At 36.8% G+C, this 14113-nt stretch overlaps 1 protein-coding gene across 6 annotated transcripts; it reads left to right on the top strand.

Annotated features, from left to right (window-relative positions):
* Positions 3127-7158, top strand: LOC107630539. 6 transcript variants are annotated; one of them, XM_016333711.2, is made up of 7 exons: positions 3127-3605; positions 3990-4115; positions 4683-4996; positions 5421-5834; positions 6327-6452; positions 6594-6646; positions 6898-7158. In XM_016333711.2, exons 4-7 carry the CDS (start codon positions 5750-5752, stop codon positions 7048-7050), a joined length of 417 nt encoding a protein of 138 aa, XP_016189197.1. In that variant the 5' UTR covers positions 3127-3605; positions 3990-4115; positions 4683-4996; positions 5421-5749; the 3' UTR covers positions 7051-7158. The 6 variants fall into 6 exon arrangements, 2 of the variants coding, with proteins under 2 accessions (XP_016189197.1, XP_016189196.1); XM_016333710.2 differs by having other exon boundaries at positions 4678-4996; XR_001618316.2 differs by lacking the exon at positions 5421-5834 and adding an exon at positions 3697-3757 and having other exon boundaries at positions 3151-3605; positions 4678-4996.

Genomic DNA, 14113 nt, shown 5'->3' with positions numbered 1-14113 from the left:
TGAAAAATTTTAAGATCAAAACACAAGGAAGACTCAAGAACACTTTGAAGACTCACAAGAACAACAAAACATGAATATAGAACACCAAACTTAAAATTTTTAGAAAACCAAAATAAAATTTTCGAAAACTAAAGAAAAATCAACAAGAAGACACCAAACTTAAAGTTTGGCACAAGATTTATTCAAAGAAAAATTATTTTTGAAAAATTTTTTAAAAAGAAGATAGCCAATTACCAAGAACATAAGCACAACGCTCTAACCAATTGAGCTATAAATTTAACGTGTTTTAATAAGGTATTTAATAAGTAAAGATTTTTTTTTGAAAACTGATATTTTGAAAAAGCACAAGAAAAACAAGAAAAGACACAGAACAAGAAAAGCTAAAGAACAAACAAGGAAAATAAACAAGAACAACTTAAAGATTAAGAAAGAACAATGAACATAAATTCGAAAATTTAAAAGAAAATAAATAAAAAAAATGCAATTGAAACCAAACTTAAGATATGAAACTAAACTCAAATAGAAAAACTCAATTATCAGTTTATAAAATTTTCGAAAAAATTAAAAAGAGAAAATAAGGATTAAAAAAAAAATTCAACCAAAAACAATAATAGAAGACTCTAAACCAAAAAGAAAAAATTTTTTGCCTAATCTAAGAAACAAAATAAACTGTCAGTTGTCCAAACTCGAACAATCCCCGGCAACGGCGCCAAAAACTTGGTGCACAAATTGTGAATCACACTTTTCACAACTCGTACCTCTAACCAGCAAGTGCACTGGGTCGTCCAAGTAATACCTTACGTGAGTAAGGATCGAATCCCACAGAGATTGTTGGCTTGAAGCAATCTATGGTTATCTTGTAACTCTTAGTCAGGATATCAATTATAATTATCAAGTTGAATTATGAAGAGTAAAAGAGTAAGAAATAAATACTTGTTATGCAGTAATGGAGAATGTGTTGGAGTTTTGGAGATATTTTGTCTTCTGAATCTCTGCTTTCCTACTGTCATCTTCTTCACGCACGCAAGTTTCCTCCTATGGCAAGCTGTATGTTGGTGGATCACCGTTGTCAATGGCTACCATCCGTCCTCTCAGTGAAAATGGTCGAGGTGCGCTGTCACCGCCCGACTAATCATCTGTCGGTTCTCACTCATGCTGGAATAGGATCCGTTGGTCCTTTTGCGTCTGTCACTACGCCCAACCTTGGTGAGTTTGAAGCTCGTCACAGTCATTCAATCCTTGAATCCTACTCGGAATACCACAGACAAGGTTTAGACTTTCCGGATTCTCAAGAATGCTGCCAATGGATCCTAGCTTATACCACGAAGATTCTGATTAAGGAATCCAAGAGATACTTATTCAATCTAATGTAGAACGGAGGTGGTTGTCAGGCACGCATTCATAGGTTGAGAATGGTGATGAGTGTCACGGATCATCACATTCATCATATTGAAGTGCGAATAAATATCTTAGATAGAAACAAGCGTGTTTGAATGGAAAACAGAAGTAATTGTATTAATTCATCGAGACACAGCAGAGCTCCTCACCCCCAACAATGGAGTTTAGAGACTCATGCCGTCAAGGAATACAAAGTTCAGATCTAAAATGTCATGAGATACAAAATAATCCTCTAAAAGTTGTTTAAATAGTAAGCTAGTAATCTAGGTTTGCAGAGAATGAATAAACTATGATAGATAGTGCAGAAATCCACTTCTGGGACCCACTTGGTGTGTGCTGCGGCTGAGACTTAAGCTTTACACGTGCTTAGGCTGTTTTTGGAGTTAAACGCCAGGTTGTAACCTGTTTTGGGCGTTTAACTCCAACTTGTAACCTGTTTCTAGCGTTTAACGCCAGACTGCAACATGGAACTGGCGTTGAACGCCAGTTTACGTCATTTATCCTTGAGCAAAGTATGGACTATTATATATTGCTGGAAAGCCCTGGATGTCTACTTTCCAACTCAATTGAGAGCGCGCCAATTGGACATCTGTAGCTCCAGAAAATCCATTCCGAGTGCAGAGAGGTCAGAATCCAACAGCATCAGCAGTCCTTTTTCAACCTGAATCCAATTTTTGCTCAGCTCCCTCAATTTCAGCCAGAAAATACCTGAAATTATAGAAAAACACACAAACTCATAGTAAAGTCAAGAAATATGAAATTTTCTTAGAAACTAATGAAAATATACTAAAAACTAACTAAAACATACTAAAAACTACAAGAAATTAATCCCAAAAAGCGTATAAAATATCCGCTCATCAATAGGTTTTAGTGCAAAATTCATATTTTTGGATTCTACTTTGAGTTGTTGTGTTTTATGATGATTTCAGGTATTTTCTGGCTGAAATTAAGGAGTTTTGGCAAAGTCTGATTTAGAGACAGAGAGAGGACTGCAGATGCTATCAGATTCTAACCTCCATGCACTCGAAGGAGCATTTCTGGAGTTGTAGAAGTCCAAATGGCACGCTCTCAATGGCTATGGAAATCTAACATCCAAGGCTTTCTAGAAATATATAATAATCTATACTTTGCTTTGAAAATGAAGGCCCAAAATTGGCGTTCAATGCCAGCCACCAACCCCATTCCTGGCGTCCAACGCCCCAAAGGGAGTAGCTGGCGTCCAACCACTATAAGAAAAAAGGTCTGTCGGCACACTTTTTTCTTGCCACGCTTTTAAAGCGTGCCCAAAAGGGGTCAATGGCCATGTTTTTACGAGGGTGGCCATTGATTTGTGATTTAGCCATGCTTTTTTTTGCAATGCTTGAAAAGCGTGGCCATAGAGAAAAATCGGCACGCTTTTACGAGGGTGGCCACTAATTTACAATTTGGCCACGCTTTTTTTGCCACGCTTTGAGAGAAATCAACACGCTTTTACGATGGTGGCCGCTGATTTAAATTTTGGCCACGCTTTTTTTCGGCACACTTGAAAAACGTGGCCATAAAGGGATATCGGCACGCTTGAAAAGCGTGACTAGTTTTTCTTCCAATGGTCATCTTTTTAAAGCGTGCCCATATTCTATGTTTATTTTGGCACCCTACAAAAGTATGCCAGTAGAGTTCCCTCCCCAAAATTTAATTTTTCACCCATTATTTTCACAATTTACTTTTCTTTTCATTTTTTTCCAAGTTTTCAATTTTAACCCTAAAAATGATAACAAAAGCATACACTAGGTTTTACATTGTTTCCAAATTCACTTTTTAACCCTAAAAGTGAAGCTGTGTCGTCATCTTCATCTTCACTTTCAAATCCCTCGTAAAAACCTCCACCGTTCATCTTCATCGCACCCAGCTCGCCTTCATCGTCAATCTTCATCACTGCCAGCTCGGCTTCATGTTCATCAACCCTAGCACCCGACCCTCTAACCCTCGCACCCGACCGTCTCTCTGTCACACCCTAGCTGTTTCTCAACTCTCGCACCCAACCCTTGCACCATCAACGCAACCCTCGTTGGATTAGGAACCCTCAATCGTTGGCCCTCTATCTATCACACCATCAACGCATCGGTGTGGCCTTCTACTCCCTCAGTGGTCTCTCTCTCGCAAACCCTCGTTGGATTCGGAATCCTCAATTGTTGCCGTCTCTCCCTCAATCGACACCGTAAACACTGGTAAGTATTTCCTCCCTTTGATTCTCTGTTTCTATGTTCCTCTATTTCTTCTCTATTTTGGAAATTTAGGTAAATTAGTCTGTTTATTCAGGGGATTATTTTGTTAGTGACATGATAAAACGTTCAGAATCAGCTTCTGCTTCCATTTCCAGGTTCTATTTTGATTGAATATCTGATTAGTGATTACTAATTCATCACCTTTTACTTGTTTCGACGTTCTTCAAGTTCTATAGTTCTAGTTTTACATGGATATATGGTTCAATTTGGATCTATTTCGCATAGCCGACTAACATGGCAAATGATTTCTTTAGAAGAGTTTTGGTGGGATAACTTATATTTACCTGTGTTTGATATAGTTTTAATCTATTATTTCTCGTATATTAGGGTTTTCAGAAGTTTTTGTGGCGGATTCAGCACTACCAATATGGTGAATGGACCTAAACAGGAGCTCAATATGGAGATGCAAGTTTTAATCAATGATGGATTGCAAAGCAGATAAAATTATATATGGTGAGTGTTATTCATCAATTATTTCCATTCAAATGAAGCTCACTTAAAGCATCTGTGCACCTTGTTAAGTTGATAGGGAATTCGGGAAGGTGAATTAAATTATGTCATTCAATTTGAGCTTTGATAGAATTATGAACAATGGCTAGTTGATTTTAGTGAAGCCATAAAAATTTGTTCATTGCAAATGAAGGAGAGTTATAATTCAATCTTGAGTATTTCACTGGCCAATATGTAATGTTCAAGTTTACACGTGTCCTGTCTCTCTTTGGTCTCACTAAACAATTTCTTAATGGTAGTAATTTTTAAATGGGTTATTATTTAGTATTAATACTGACGCAACAGGTTTAGATTGATGATTGGGTTTTCAAATTTTAGTTTCAAAATTTTAACTGATTTCCTTCATAAAATTTGGTAATGCGGATAAAAATGAAGCTGGCTAATCTTGGGCATGCACAGACGTAAGTTTTTTCTTGAAAGATGTTGCTAATTCACTGCTGCTCTGCTGATTAGTTCCATTTTCACTTACTTTTACTCAAACTTATCTTCCATATTGATTGCACAGCACAGAATCAAGACTGAAGATTGGCGCCGAAGTGAAAATGGGATGGGTTAGGAGGCTTAGAAAAAAGATGTTGCAGGAGGCATGTTGTTTTGAGTGGCAGAATTTAATTGTGGAAGCTTCAAGAAAAGGATATGCTGAGCTAGAAGAGCTGCAGAGGAATTCGTATGGAATCTTGGATAAACAGCTGAAGCAAGAGTGGTCAGAGTGTGTTGAACAAAGGAAACAAATGGTGAGGCCACCAGGTAGCAAACGACGTCCCAAGTCTCCTGAGCAGAGAAGGAAAATCGCAGAAGCTAATGCTGCAAAATGGGCTGATCCAGTAAGTATTTGTATATATTAATAATGGCTGCATTTGGATACTCTACTCACAAAAATACTAACACAATAGTTAGAATTTTGTTTAATTGTAAAAGTAGAAATACAAATATAAATTAAAAATTTTCTATCACACAAACATATACTATTTCCATACAGAAAATATTAAGTACAAACTTACTGACAGTTGCTTTACTTTACATTATAAATTTTTAATTATAAATTTTAAAATATAAATCTGAATTTTAAAGTTAGTTAACTAAAAATTAATTTTTTATATTTTCTTATATATATATATATATCTGTGTATGGATGTGTACATACTTTTGCTAATGCTAGTACTGCCATAACTGTATTCAAATTCTATAAATTATAACATATTTCAGTTTGGTTGTTTAATTCATGGATGAGCTGTATCGAATCTGCAGGAAGCAGCTGTTGAAATGTTGACTTGAAAACTGAAGTCTCTTTCCTTTTACATGCTTCTTTTGGAGTTCTTATCCAGATTGTGAATATCATTTTCTTGAATATAATTTTTTATTTATATCCAAATGATTTGAAATTTTGGTAATTAATTTTCCTGCCTGAGGAGTTGAGGCATTAAATAACATAAGGCCCTACCATCACCGGAAAGGTTTTCTCTTGAAGCAGTTGTGTGTCTCCTCACTAAACAGGCTTGTGATATGATGTGCCATGCTGCATCTCTCTATTGTCTTTTATTTTGAGCCTTTTGTTTCTCATCTCAAGTTTGTGAAAGATGAGATCTCTAAAGGTGGATAGTCAATTAATTGTCTCCGTTCAAACAATTCTGCATTCTGGTTCTCCAAGGCCACCTTTGAAATGTGATTATTCCTTGCCCCCTTTTCTGGTTTTCCCTCTTTTCACTTTTTTTCTTTTATGGATAATCATGGTGTTTGAAATTGATTCTTCATTTGTTCTTTGGTTTCAATAGAGTACTTATCCTATTTCCAATTAAGTTTGAAGAACCCCTGAATCAATGAATCAATGAGTCGATTACCTTTGCATTGAAAGTGCTTAAGTGCTTTAGATATAATTGGGAAAGGTTTTTCAAATGCATATTGACTTAGGAATTTCTAAATGTTCTTAATTATTAGTTAATTAAGCAGGGACTGATGAATGAAATCCAACTAATTGAATGATGACTATCACATTAATCATGGAATTAGTTTACTTGGTTTTGTAGATTTGGAGAATAGTTGAATGATGACTACATGTTGTGCATTTTTTGCTCTGTTCATGACCTATGTCCTTCATCCAATTCACATCAATCCAATCTTTTCATCCCATTGAGACATGCTATGCAATTTTTTTAGATTTGTGCGATCCGTTAGCACACCTGCAATTCTGGAGAGGTTCGTCAGCCTTGAAAAAGAAATCCTACAGATTGAAAGTTTTTCAAGAAAATGCTTTGTCAATGTCCAGTGCATCTTCCAATGAGGGTATGGCTAGGAGCTGCAATTTCAAGCATGTTTTGGAGATATTTCTTTGAGAATTGATTAATAATTGTTCTTAGAATATAATTGAATTCCAAGAAACCACATTTATTAAGTAGTTGTCTTTACTAAAATTCCTTTGTATAGGAACTGCGCCACAAGCTAATGGAATTACAAGGAGGTTGAGTAATTCTGCAAAGGTATTTATCTCCCAACATGTATGTCAAAATTACTTAATAGTTTCTTAGAATTCTATTGATTGGCATAGTAAGAAGGCTCTATATATTATTATGCACTAAAAGAAAGCTGATTCTTACATCCTTATAGGGAAGCTTGCATTAAGAATATCCTTCATACATGCTCTTTTTCAAGAATTGAGTGTTTCTGTTGATTGTGGATATATTTCAACTGATTCAATACATAATCTGATTTTATTTATTTTATATTCTAGGAGGTTCAAGCTTTAGCTAAGGAGGCAGCTGAAATAGTGGTTTTGGTCATTGATGAGGAAGGTGTGGAGTCACTCATATTAGAACTTGTGAAAGGTGTAAATGAGCCAAAGCTGCTTTGGTCTTCACACAAGAACTATTTTCTTGTTCTTTAAATCACAAATTTTGACTTTTTCTTTTCCTACAGCTTTGATGATGTGTATGTTGTATTTTTCAAATAATAAATTTTATTTTTTTGTTGACAAATATGATGAAAGTTTATGTATGTTGGATTGGTTAAATTAAAATTATATAAAAAATTTTCCATTATTTAAATTAGTCATTCAAACTATGATTTAAAATTATATATCAATTTTGCAATATTTACTTAGGAAGATTCATAAACAAGTATAGCTATAAGTATTCTGATCCAACTTATAGTCATATTTTTGGCCTTTGGTATGCTTTTTAAGCATAGTCATATCTTCTCGTAATCATCAACAGGCACGCTTAAAAAGCGTAGCCATATCTTTTTCTATCGGCACGCTTAAAAAGCGTAGCCATATCTTTTCCTATCGGCACGCTTAAAAAGCGTAGCCATATCTTCTCTATTGGCACGCTTTTGAAGTGTAGCAAAAATCATCTCACTGGGCACGTTTCTAAAAACGTGGCGATATGTACACTTTTCGGTACGCTTCTCAAGCGTAGCTATAGGTTAATACCTATGGCCACGCTTTTTAAGCGTGGCAAGAGATGAAAGCATGCCCAAAAAAAGCGTGCCGAAAGATCCACAAAAGCATGGTGATAGATGATAAACCCCAATTTCGTGATTTATCTTGTACTTATTTTGGGGGATTTTACCAACTTTTTTCACATTTATTCAATAAAATAGCATGGTTTTGTGATTCTCCCTTGAATTTTGCTTAAGTGTAAAAACATGCTTTTTAAGCCCCAAAGTGATAATTTTGATTCATTTTTATTCCATTCGATGCCTTGATGTGTGTGTTAAGTGATTTCAGGTTATAAGGCAAGTATTGGATGGAAGGAATGAGTAGAAAAGCATGCAAAGGGGGAGCAATTAGTTTAGCCAAGATTAGGGTAGATTATCTTAAATTCAAGTTCAATTACTTGATCTCATCTTGTTTATTTTATAATTTCTCATTCCTACATCTTAGTCTTCTTAATTGTGATGTTAATTTCTCGTTTTGCTCTCTTTTGTGATGATGAACCGATGTTGGATTTGATTTATTTTTAATACAATTTAATGTTGATGTTCCTATTTATTGATGAATTGAGTTGCGATCTTACTTTTCTTGCACTTAGTAGTTGTTAGATTTTATTATTTTTGCAATTTATGATATTTACCTTTATTGCACTCTATGTGTTTGATGAAATGCTCTCTTTAATTTTTGAGTAGTTTTTTCAACTCTTGGCCTAAGCCAAGGAAATTGAGTAATCTTGAGTCATTGGGTATGATTGATTTGGTGATTTGAGAATCCATGGTGATCAATTTGACACCCATTGACGCTAATCCACTACTAAGTTAATTAGTAGGTAGGTTAGGATTTAAGGGTGGATATGATCAAATCTATTTGACGTACTTCAAGCTTAGGAGTAAATGTTACGTACTTAAAGCTTTTGGGAAGTAGACTTAATAGGTTGGCCTCTCATGATTATCAATATTCGGTTTGTTGACAAGGATGGTGATCTCAATTACCCAAGTCTTAGCCAAGAGTTCTTTATCTTACTTCCTTTATTCACTTGCTAAATTTATTCTCTTGTCATCTCATGAACCAAAAACCCCCTTTTTACCCCTTCATAGCCAATAACTAAGCATTACATTGTTGTCCTAGGGAGAACGACCCGGAGTCCAAATACTTCTGTTAATTTTCATTGGGGTTTGTACATGTGACAAAACCAAATTTTTTATGTGAGAATTGTTTGTTGGTTTGGAGCTATTCTTACAACGAAGTAATTCTTTCTACAAGAAGAAAATCTAAACCATCGAGCAAACTATTCGAACGTCAAAATGGCGCCGTTGCCGGGGATAGCAATGGTCCTATGTTATTGGCTATTGCATATATTGTGAATAGCTTGAATTTTGGTTTGTTTGCTAGTTTATACTAGTTAGGATTTTATCTTCTTTGTTTCTTATTGTTCTTTGTTTTTATTTTCTCTTTCACTATGAATTCTCATCCTTTTGGCTATGAGTGTAGTTCAAACTATGTTGTAGGAAATGGAAGCTCCAATGAGGATATGCATCAAGGGTTTGGAATTCAAGGATAGGAGGAACCTCAAACTTATGAACAACCTTCATGGCAACAACCTCCTACGAACTCCTATGGGTATAATCCTGATCCTATTGTGTATCAATCTAATGTGTGTGATGACCCTCATTGTTGTTGTCAACCACAATCATCATATGGATGTAATCCCATTCCTCAATATAGCCACACACCATACTCACAAGCCTCACATCACCATTCAACTCCATATGACCATAACTCATACACACCATATCAACCACCATTTGAATCACATCTTGAATAACCACCATCCCAATACCAATACCCCCAAGAACCACAAATTCTACACACACCACCTCAAGAGTTTCACCAATATGAACCACCTTCCAACATCGACAATTTTCCCTCAAACACTGAACCCCATCTTGCACCACCACCTCCCGACGAAGCCTTCATATTAGAACTGAGAGACCTCGAATCTCGCATCTTAAGGCGACAAGAGGAGGATGAAACTAAGTTTAAGGAGATAAGAGCAAGGATAGCTAGCATGGTAGAAGCCGTGAATCACCTAACATCTCACCTAGGTTTGTGTACCCTAAGTACTCCCCTTGTTGAATGCGGAGAAACTATCAAGGAGCCTAGCGAGGGAATAAACTTGAAGCTCCAAGGTGGGGAAGAAGAGTTGAAGCAAGAAGTGCAACAAGAGGAGAAGATAGAGATTAGCGAACAAAAAGAAGTAGTGGATAGATGTTTGGGATATGTTGAGCTCATAAAGGATGTTAAAAAGGAAAGTGAAGTTGCGGAAGTAAACGGAGAGTTGAAGGAAAATGATCAGGAAGTGGATTCTATCACTAGTGATTTTTTGCGCACATTGATCAACCCCCTTGACGATCTTGTTGAGCCCTCTCCCAGTGGATTGGAAAGCAAGGTTGAGAAGGATGTACAACCTTCAAAACCCATTGTAAGTGAAGAACTGGAAGAAGTGTTCCAAGCAACAAGCCCTCCTATCTATGATGATTCCGCGTCAACATGTGATCCTTTCGAGTTTGAAGAGTCCTCCCCCAAAATGCTTGCACTTCATGAGGAGATAGACTTCACTAGACCCCCTATCTATGATGAGAGTGATGGGAAGAAATTGAAGAAATTGGTGAAGAAGAGTGTGAACTTGAGGAAGCTTGGCATGAGAAGAAACTTGAAGAACCTTGCCAAATGGTAGAACCCTCCAGAAAAGGATGGACTGGAGTAGAGCATGCTTTATCAAGACCCTTGGGAACTCCTTCACCTAGTTCGTCATCCAATCCTCCGCTTGAGTGGGTAAAACTTCTAACTCTCAGCTTTATTATCCCACTTGAGTATGGTTTGCTTGAGACGGATGGCCAACTTAGGGCGTTTTGTGGAATTAAGCGAAAGAGAAGGATGTTTAGTGGTAGGCGTTGTAAATCTAGATTCATTGTGGTTAAAAGCTCAAAATTGAAGAACATGGTTTGGTGTAGCGCTCAATTAAATGGGTCAAGGAGAGTGGTTTGGTGCTTCCATGAGAATTCTGCTTTCTCGTCACCCGGACAAAGTCAAAGCAATCAATTAGAAGATGGGTGCGAGGACAAGATATGTGATTGGTGCACGAATTTTAATCACACTTTTCACAACTCGTACCACTAACCAGCAAGTGCACTGGGTCGTCCAAGTAATACCTTACGTGAGTAAGGGTCGAATCCAACAGAGATTGTTGGCTTGAAGCAATCTATGGTTATCTTGTAATTCTTAGTCAGGATATCAATTATAATTATCAGTTTGGATTGTGAAAAATAAAAGAGCATGAATTAAATACTTGTTATGCAGTAATGGAGAATATGTTGGAGTTTTGGAGATGCTTTGTCTTCTGAATCTCTGCTTTTCCCCTGTCTTCTTCTTCACGCACGCAAGGTTCCTCCTATGGCAAGCTGTGTGTTGGTGGATCACCGTTGTCAATGGCTACCATTTGTCCTCTCAGTAAAAATGGTCCAGGTACGCTGTCACCGCACGGCTACTCATCTGTCGGTTCTCACTCATGCTGGAATAGGATCCATTGATCCTTTTGCGTCTGTCACTACGCCCAACCCTTGTGAGTTTGAAGCTCGTCACAGTCATTCAATCCCTGAATCCTACTTGGAATACCACAGACAAGGTTTAGACTTTCTGGATTCTCAAGAATGCTGCCAATGGATTCTAGCTTATACCACGAAGATTCTGATTAAGAAATCCAAGAGATACTCATTCAATCAAAGGTAGAACGGAGGCGGTTATCAGTCACGCGTTCATAGGTTGAGAATGGTGATGAATGTCATGGTCATCACATCCATCATATTGAAGTGCGAATGAACATCTTAGATAGAAACAAGTGTGTTTGAATAGAAAACAAAAATGATTGCATTAATTCATCGAGACATAGCAGAGCTCCTCAACCCCAACAATGGAGTTTAGAGACTCATGCCATCAAAGAGTACAAAGTTTAGATCTAAAAATGTCATGAGGTGCAAAATAAATCTCTAAAAGTTGTTTAAATACTAAACTAGTGACCTAGGTTTACAGAAAATGAGTAAACTAAGATAGATAGTGCAGAAATCCACTTTTGGGGCCCACTTGGTGTGTGCTGCGATTGAGACTTGAGCCTTACACGTGCCTAGGCTATTTCTAGAGTTAAACGCCAGGTTGTAACCTGTTTCTGGCGTTTAACTCCAACTTGTAACCTGTTTCTGGCGTTTAACGCCAGAATGCAACATGGAACTGGGGTTGAACGCCAGTTTACATCGTCTATCCTTGAGCAAAATATGGACTATTATATATTGCTGGAAAGCCCTGGATGTCTACTTTCCAACGCAATTGAGAGCATGCCAATTGGAATCCTGTAGCTCCAAAAAATCTATTCCGAGTGCAGGGAGGTCAGAATCCAACAACATCAGCAGTCTATTTTCAGCCTGAATCAGATTTTTGCTCAGCTCCCTCAATTTCAGCCAGAAAATACCTGAAATTACAAAAAAACACACAAACTCATAGTAAAGTCCAGAAATGTGATTTTTATTTAAAAACTAATAAAAATATAATAAAAAGTGACTAAAACATATTAAAAAGTACCTAAAAACAATGCCAAAAAACGTATAAATTATCCGCTCATCACAACACCAAACTTAAATTGTTGCTTGTCCCCAAGCAACTAAAAACAGAGTAGGATAAAAAGAAGAGAATATACAATGAATTCCAAAAATATTTATGAAGATCAGTCTTAATTAGATGAGCGGGGCTATTAGCTTTTTGCTTCTGAATAGTTTTGGCATCTCATTTTATCCCTTGAAGTTCAGAATGATTGGCATCTATAGGAACTTAGAATTCAGATAGTGTTATTGATTCTCCTAGTTCACTATGTTGATTCTTGAACACAGCTACTTTACGAGTCTTGGCTGTGGCCCTAAGCACTCTGTTTTCCAGTATTACCACCGGATACATACATGCCACAGACACATAACTGGGTGGACCTTTTCAGATTGTGACTCAGCTTTGCTAAAGTCCCCAATTAGAGGTGTCCAGGGTTCTTAAGCACACTCTGTTTTTGCTTTGGACCTCGACTTTAACCGCTCAGTCTCAAGTTTTCACTTGACACCTTCACGCCACAAGCACATGGTTAGGGACAGCTTGGTTTAGCCGCTTAGTCCAGGATTTTATTCCTTTAGGCCCTCCTATCCACTGATGCTCAAAGCCTTGGATCCTTTTTATTACCTTTACCTTTTGGTTTTAAGGGCTATTGGCTTTTTACTCTTGCCTTTTGGTTTAAAGAGCTTTTGGCTTTTTCTTCTTACTTTTTCTTTTTCTTGCTCTCTTTTTTTTTTTTCTGCAAGCTTTGTTCTTCACTGCTTTTTTCTGCAAACTTTGTTCTTCACTGCTTTTTCTTGCTTCAAGAATCATTTTGATGATTTTTCAGATTATCAAATAACATTTCTCCTTTTTCATCATTCTTTCAAGAGCCAACAGTTTTAACATTCATAAACAACAAATTCAAAAGACATATGCACTATTCAATCATTCATTCAGAAAACAAAAAGTATTGCCACCACATCAAAATAATTAAACTATTTTAAAATTCGAAATTCATGTACTTCTTTTTCTTTTTCAGAAAACATTTTTCATTTAAGAAAGGTGATGGATTCATAGGACATTCATATCTTTAAGACATAGACACTTAGATACTAGTGATCATGTAATAAGACTCAAACATAAATAAACATAAAGCATAGTAAACGAAAAACAGAGAAATAAGAACAAGGAGATTAAGGAACGGGTCCACCTTAGTGAGGGGGCGTCTTCCTCTTCTTGAAGAACCAATGGTGCTCTTGAGCTCCTCTATGTCTCTTCCTTGTCTTTGTTGCTCCTCCCTCACAGCTCTTTGATCTGCAGTCAAATGCTCTACCACTGAACTATGGACCCTTGAGATGAACCCCTTGATGAGCGGATACTTTATACGCTTTTTGGGGTTAATTTCATATATAGTTTTTAGTATGTTTTAGTTAGTTTTTTAGTTTATTTTCATTAGTTTCTAGGCAAAATTCATATTTCTGGACTTTACTATGAGTTTGTGTTTTTCTGTAATTTCAGGTATTTTCTGGCTGAAATTGAGGGAGCTGAGCAAAAATCTGATTCAGGCTAAAAAAGGACTGCTGATGCTATTGGATCCTGACCTCTCTGCACTCGAAATGGAATTTCTGGAGCTACAAAAGTCCAATTGATGCGCTTCCAATTGCGTTGGAAAGTAGACATTCAGGGCTTTCCAGCAATATATAATAGTCTATAATTTGCTCAAGGATAGATGACGTAAACTGGCGTTCAACGCCAGTTCCATGTTGTAGTCTGGCGTTCAGCGCCAGAAACACATTACAAGTTGGAGTTCAACGCCAGAAACAGGTTACAGCCTGGCGTTGAACGCCCAAAATAGCCCAGGCACGTGAGAAACTTTAGTCTCAGCCCC

Source organism: Arachis ipaensis, chromosome B03 (assembly GCF_000816755.2).
Source record: "Arachis ipaensis cultivar K30076 chromosome B03, Araip1.1, whole genome shotgun sequence".
Classification (NCBI taxonomy): domain Eukaryota; kingdom Viridiplantae; phylum Streptophyta; class Magnoliopsida; order Fabales; family Fabaceae; genus Arachis; species Arachis ipaensis.
This window is presented reverse-complemented; position numbering and strand designations above follow the sequence as displayed.

Excerpts from the sequence above, each read along its gene's own strand:
- LOC107630539 (XM_016333711.2), top strand. The coding sequence starts at position 5,750 with ATGAGATCTCTAAAGGTGGATAGTCAATTAATTGTCTCCGTTCAAACA. Across the intron at positions 5,835-6,326 it reads TCCAAGGCCACCTTTGAAAT|ATTTGTGCGATCCGTTAGCA; the intron begins GTGATTATTCCT and ends CAATTTTTTTAG. Across the intron at positions 6,453-6,593 it reads CAGTGCATCTTCCAATGAGG|GAACTGCGCCACAAGCTAAT; the intron begins GTATGGCTAGGA and ends TCCTTTGTATAG.